Raw genomic sequence first — 6749 nt, forward strand, 5'->3', positions numbered from 1 at the left:
GAATGTCAAAATAACATGGCTTGCTTGCACAACTAAACACTCATAATGAAAATAAATGAGGAAGCCCTATCCCCCAAATGAGATCTTGGTGATTAGGCAGGTTCATACAGGAAGGACAGAGTTCTGGCTCTGCCTAAAATCCTAAACACAGCACCTTTGGCACCTTGGTGGGAGGACAGGATACAGATGTAAGAACAAAAGAACAGCAGCAGTCAGCAGTTTTGTGTCGGGCCAATTTTCCATCGAGAATAATTTCCTGTTTGTACACTTGCTATGATTTTGCACGTATTGTCATTGCTTTGTGCAATGGTGTCTTTGTTACATCCTTGAGCCTCCCACTGGATGAAAAAACAGTGAGAGGAAAGTAGCATGGATATAATTTTATGGGGGGGGGGGGAGGCAGAGACAGGGAAACAAAAACGACTCCAAAATAAAGTACTATGGGTTTGATTTGCAAAAGGGAGAAGCAAAATGAAAATTAGGGTTGCCAGCCTCCAGGTGGGGCCTGGGGATCTCCCGCTTTTACCACTGATCCCTAGCCGACAGAGATCAGCTCCCCTGGAGAAAATGGCAGCTTTGAAGGGTGGACTCTATGGCATTGTACCATGCTGAGGCCCCTCCCCTCCCCTCCCCAAACCACGCCCTCTCCTGGCTCCACCCCCAAAGTCTCCAGGTATTTTCCAACCCAGACTTGGCAACCCTAAAGAAAATGGAGTTTTGGGGGGTGGTCAAAACAGAATGTCTGAGGAATTCTCAATCTGCAGGGGTGAACTGGGGGTGGCAAAGCCTCTCAGGAACAAGCTGGGCCAAGCACAGCAGCGCCAGGAGCACCGCAGTGGCATCCAGGGCAGAGCCAAGCAGCCCCAGCAGTGCTGCCAGTTCCAACGGCAGTCAGCTCAGCTTGATCCTGGCTACCAGTAAGCCTCACAGGACAGTAGCCCATCAGCAACTTCCCCAGTAATTCAAAAGATCATCCTATCCCTGGAAATCATTGCTACTTTTCAGTCAAGTCGTATTAAGCATTCCAAAGTAATTATCCAAGATGGAGTCCCTAAAGCTAGTTCTGCACTAGCAGTTTAATCAGCATTTGCCATGATCCATTTTCCTGGACCATCCAGGTGACACTGTGGTCACTCCACTGCATTCTGAATACACTACAGTGCCAAAATAAATATATTAATTAATTGAACGCACTAAGAAGGCATGTGTTTTGTTTGATTCAGAGGCCATCAGAGGTCAGTCCTAGATGTCGGAGCTGTGTGTTTCGGGGCCAGCTCTTTAATCAAGTTCACCAAGTCTGTTTTTTCGATGCATGCTCGGCACACCTCTCCCCAGCTATCCAGGATCTTCTTCAGCTCCGCCACTCTCATCTTCGAGAGGTCCACTGATGTTAAGTCAAAGTTTCTTTCTGTAAAAAGAAATAGCCTGAGAAACATGCTCTATTGATTTCATTCTTTATTTTTGTTTCCCATCCCAAAAATCAACCTCCCAGGACTCATCCAAAAAGATGGCTTTCCCATCTGGCCTACTAGTGCGCATGACACTGTTTCCTATAGTAGCCAATCTGTACAAACTGGCATGTTGGTGACTGTCATCCTTCATTGTTTGTTCCCAGCATGTACTCTACAGCCTATCGATATAAAGGTTCTGTCAAGCTGTCATAAGCTAATAGCTTTGGGTAGATTTGTGAAAGGTTGAACTATCTACTTCTTTTTATAGCCTAAGCTAGTGGCCATTGCTACATCCTGTGGCAGTGACTTCCACAATTTAATTATGTTATATGAAAAAATACTTATCTTGGCTGCTCTGAATTCATTGTCTATCCGATTGGTTTATTCTGGGAAAGGAGGAGGAAAAACATTTTTTCTGCTTTTTCCATCCCATGCATCATTTTATAGACCTCTGTCAGGTCCTGTTTTGACCCACATGCTTCTGCCTTTCCACAGAGAGTAGCTGCACCAACTCCTTGATCACTTCAGCTGCTCTATTTTGTACCTTTTCCTTTTAAGGCAGTGACCAGAACAATACACAGTATTCTAAATGTGAATATACTGAAAGCTTAGTCCTTAATCCTTGACATAGATTTGAGCGAAGAAGAAGAAGAAGAAGAGATTGGATTTATATCCCACCCTTCACTTGGAGTCTCAGAGCGGCTTACAAACTCCTTTCCCTTCCCCTCCCCACAACAGACACCCTGTGAGGTGGGTGGGGTTGAGAGAACTCTGACACAAACTGCTTTCAGGAACAGCTGTGCCAGAGCTTATGACTGACCCAAGGTCACATCAGCAGGTGCAAGTGGAGGAGTGGGGAATCAAACCCGGTTCTTCCAGATTAGAGTCTGCACACTTAACCACTACACCAAACTGGCTCTCAACCAAACTGTGATCATACTCCAAAAGTTCTTTAGCCATGTATTTGTTTTGAGGGTAATGAGTTTGGGTAACTTCCTTTTACAAAAAGGATCCCCCCCCCCCCCCCAAAAAAAATTCATTCTGTGACAGGCTAAATCCATGAAGCAGTACATTACAGATCTGCTTTTGAAAGGCCACCTGGGATTTCCTGTGAAATGCTAACAGGTGAGAGTAGCTGGTTTTGAATAACTAAACCAAGTGGTGGTTGAAGGGTTAAACCTCACCCACATAGCTCTTAGGCAAACTGAGGCTGCATAAGCCTAGTTGACATTTGATGGGCAGTTGGAGTAGCATGAACTTCCACTCCTCTGTTTATACCTTGCCAGGGAACAACAGCACAAGGAAAATAGCCAGCAGACAATTTACTTCCTGTATAAAAATCACTTACAAAAAAAGCCAGGAATGTTGTGCGATCAATGCAGCCTACCTGAGCTGTTAATACAGAGTGCTTCTGCCTCTCTTTGGAACGTTTAAAAACACTGACACCAGTGAATGATACCAAAATGCAGAAATTTGACAAAGGAAAGTGATATTCATTCAGATTATTTGGTTTGTTTTAAACATCTGCTTAACTCAAAGGCATTCTCTACCATTTCTAACATACACAGGAGAGACAGCAATTTCAAGAATGTGAAACCAGTCATCCAGGTGAATCATATGGCAAAAGCCAGGACCAAGTGGCTACCACTCTTTTACTGAATGGTGGAACTCAGAAGTCCACCTTTAAAGACATGCTTGAGTTATAAATAAAGAGCTAAACTAAATGTGATGGTGTTCTCATGGCCATCATGAGGACACTACTGCCATTTTAAAGGTATCTTAAAAGGCCGCGAGGGCCTGATCCTGATCAGGCCTGCAGCGTGGCACTCTTGACACACACCCCCCCCACAACTTTTCAAGTGCCAAAATAGCCTGTCCCTCCACCAGCTGTTTTGGCACTTGAAATGGTGTCAGGGAAGGGAGCACTGTGCTGTAGGCCCAATGAGGACTGGGCCCTTGCAGTATTTTAACATTCTTTAAAACGCTGCTGGTGGTATCCTCATGGTGGCTATGAGGATGCTGTCACATTTAGTTAGGCCCTAAAATACAGGGGGAGGGAGGGGGAAGCTCTGCAAAAGCCCAAAACAGCTTAAAAATGAGAATTTGGAGAAGCTTCTATGGAAAACTGCAGCTGCTGCTCACAGCAAATGATCCACAAGAAGTGCACTGTCATACATGGAAGCCAGAAGTGGCCCCCACAAACAGCACAGCCATGTCCATTTGCCCTAGTTGTACTGTGATCACTATGCACAAAGCCAGCAGTGGGGTTCCTGCTTTAAAATAATGAACTCTGAATGTAACTGGATTGCCAGGCATGCTTGATGGTTCTTCTGTCCTGCATACCAAATTTGAGCTCACAGATTTGAAGGTCTATTTTCTTCAGCTTCTCACAGATTTTAGGCACGGGTATATGAGCGCTCATTGGGCGGCTGACTTCATTGATGATCTTGGTAGCAGCATCACTAGTGGCTCCAATGTAATAGCACTATGGAAAGAACGGAAAGCCCTACTGTCAGCATTAATTTTATGTTGGTGGTGAGGGCGAGAGATAGCCATCCTACCTCTACTCCTGCCTAAGCTCTCTCAGTTGGAGGCATTTTATCTCAAGTATTTTTAACAAAGAGAGAAAGGAAATCATACCAAGCGGTTTTCTTTTCCTTTTGCATCCGCACAACTTTTGACTAGTTCATTCTCTATAGAGGCCACAGAGAAATCCGAATGTTTTTCTTTTAAATAACTGTAAAATCTGCCCAGAAAAGCTTGACACACTGTAATGGGGGGAAAAAAGGGAAAACATTAAAACATGTACACAGAATGTATGAACAAAACAGTAAGATGCAAAGTGGACTGCAGGCAATATTCCATTTGTGTTCCATAAATATCAAAAGGATAACATCACATACAACATTTTTTGTGCTTGCTTCTGTTTTAGAGGATACATTTGCCATCTTTGTCGTGTATGCCCATTATGTTTGGAAACAGGCCTATTGGGGAACTGGTAGATTTCTGCATCCCAAGATGGGTGCTTGTAGCGCATACCAGTAGGGTTGCCAAGTAGTTGCAGTCGCCGCAGCGGGGGACTCCCGGGCGGTGACTGGAGTGCGCGCGAGCGCGCCGCACGCACACCACCCGAAAGTGACGTTAGGACGCCGGGCACGCTGGGGGCGGGGCCATGACCCTTGGAGAGAAAACCACAGAGTTTTCACTCTGATGGTCATGGCCCCGCCCCCAGCATGCTTGACATCCTAACGTCACTTCCGGGTGACACACACGTCGGGGCAGGGTTCCCCCCAGGGCCCGCTCCACCAGCGGCGGGGAATGGGCCTCTGGGGCGGGGGTTTCCCCACCCCCCAGGGGGACTTGGCAGCCCTACATACCAGTGAACATAAGAGATCCAGACCAAATTGTCCACTAACAGAACAGAACTTCCCTGCCTCTTCCCTCCCACTGCAGCCCACTTATCTCCATGAAATGCTGCTCCTAGAGGATAGGGGATGCTGAGCGTCTGCAGTGGGACCAGTGGAAATGGCTAGTTTAATATGGATCCAACGCAGTCTGTCCCCCAGAGCTTGTCCTCCTTTTCTCCTGGGATGGTATACACTCACAGCCACAGCTTTGGGATCCTGAATTAAACTTTGTTGGTCTTAAAGGTGCCACTGGGCTCAAACTTTGTTCAGCATGGGGATCATGTAGCCCTCTGATAGCCAACTGCTAGTTTCTGGGCAGAACCTGCTAGTGAACTCCAGGTCTCTGGAATCAGTTGGAATTGAAAATTTGCAATGGAGGAGATAGAGAATGTTTATCTTTCAATGCTTCCATTTGCTTCCTAGTTCTGTGGTGGAAACAAAGCCTCCTGTGACTCCCTCACTCACAAATGAATGTGTAAGTTGCTTTCAGAAGAAACATAAGGAACATGCTCACTCTGACTGTGTTATGGAGGAAATGAGGGAGTCATGGAACACAGAGCTCTCATCTGCTAAAGGTCTGTGTTGGGAAGCTGCTAAGGAGCAAGAACAGAGCCACAAAATAAAGCCCCCCTCTCTACCTCATACTGCTTCTTATTAGTTTTAAGCAGATTACTATAATATGCAAAAAGCTAGACCTTATTTGAATGGCTGTGAAAATCTATCACACGTGCATAAAATTTCACTGCTAAAAGAGTGATGATAGAGGTAATGTCTCCATATGATCTGTTTTGGAGCAAAGGAAGAATTAAAAGATTTCTAGGCTCATAAAATTGATTGTATTCAAAGGTCAAGTGATACAGGGTATCTACACTACCTGCACCACAGACACATACTCCATCAGAGTATAGTATCTTAAGATATCTCCCTTGCAAAACTCTACATAGTAGGGCATTAAGGCAGGCCAACATAAAGGTATACTTATAGCGAGGAACAGCCAAATATAAGCAGTAATCTGGGAGCTATCCAGGTGGAAGAATACCAACAAATTAAACAGAACGAACATATTGTGTTCTATAGATTGTACTGTTCTAATCCTACTTATAGACATTTCTCGATCATTTTGATGGCTTCCTGACTAGTAACTAAATAAAGGGAGTTCAAGGAAAGATTGAGGAACTGTAGCCTGCTTGACAAGTTTATTCCAGTGGGAAACATAAGCATCCTCTCTGACTAAGCCAAGGGAGCCCTCTTGGATGGCAGAGTGTAAAGTTTTAGCTTTAAGGGGAAAAGCCTTCAACCAGGCCCGAGCTTCAAGAGATGGCTGTCCCAATGCAACTCAGATGGTTACCCCCACTACACAATTTGAAATTCCGCAGATGGAACGTAGGAATTTAAGAAGAGTTGAATCAAAAGTCTCCTCTATTTGTCAATCCACATAACAGCCCCATATAAACTTTGTGTCACCACCTTGGCATTAAATATTTTATGGCGGCTGGGATATACTGCGCCCCAGATGAATAAAAGAAACCGATTTTTTTAGCAAGAGCAACTTGCACTGAACAAGTCATACCAGACCCCTAAATATTTAACCTCCTCAATATCATTACCATGAATTTTCCACATTGTGTACATGAGATTTCCCCCAAAAAACAACAATCTTGGATTTTTGATAGTTAACTATCAGGCGTTTTTCCATACAGTAAAAGACAAAAGCCTCTATCAGACAGTCCTGATGTTGTTCGTGATAGAACTGCCTCATCACAAAAAGTAGGATAGAAACCTTAACGTTAGCAATGGATGGAGAATAACAGTCCTGGGCAGAGACAGCAGAATCATATAGTTAATATATAAATTAAACATAAATTTATTTATTTATTTATTGCTTCTATTT

The 6749-nt window shown here is 44.4% G+C and overlaps 1 protein-coding gene across 1 annotated transcript; it reads right to left on the bottom strand.

Annotated features, from left to right (window-relative positions):
- Positions 1-720: 720 nt before the first annotated feature.
- On the bottom strand, positions 721-4219 carry CDNF (cerebral dopamine neurotrophic factor; the record flags this gene model as incomplete). The annotated part of the gene is made up of 3 exons (XM_015412283.1): positions 721-1408; positions 3795-3936; positions 4092-4219. Coding segments are annotated over 3 exons (449 nt in total), but the record flags the coding sequence as incomplete, so codon positions are not given.
- Between the last annotated feature and the right edge of the window lie 2530 nt (positions 4220-6749).

The sequence above is a fragment of the Gekko japonicus genome, unplaced genomic scaffold, assembly GCF_001447785.1.
Source record: "Gekko japonicus isolate JY-2015 unplaced genomic scaffold, Gekko_japonicus_V1.1 scaffold3168, whole genome shotgun sequence".
NCBI classification, from domain to species: Eukaryota; Metazoa; Chordata; class Lepidosauria; order Squamata; family Gekkonidae; genus Gekko; species Gekko japonicus.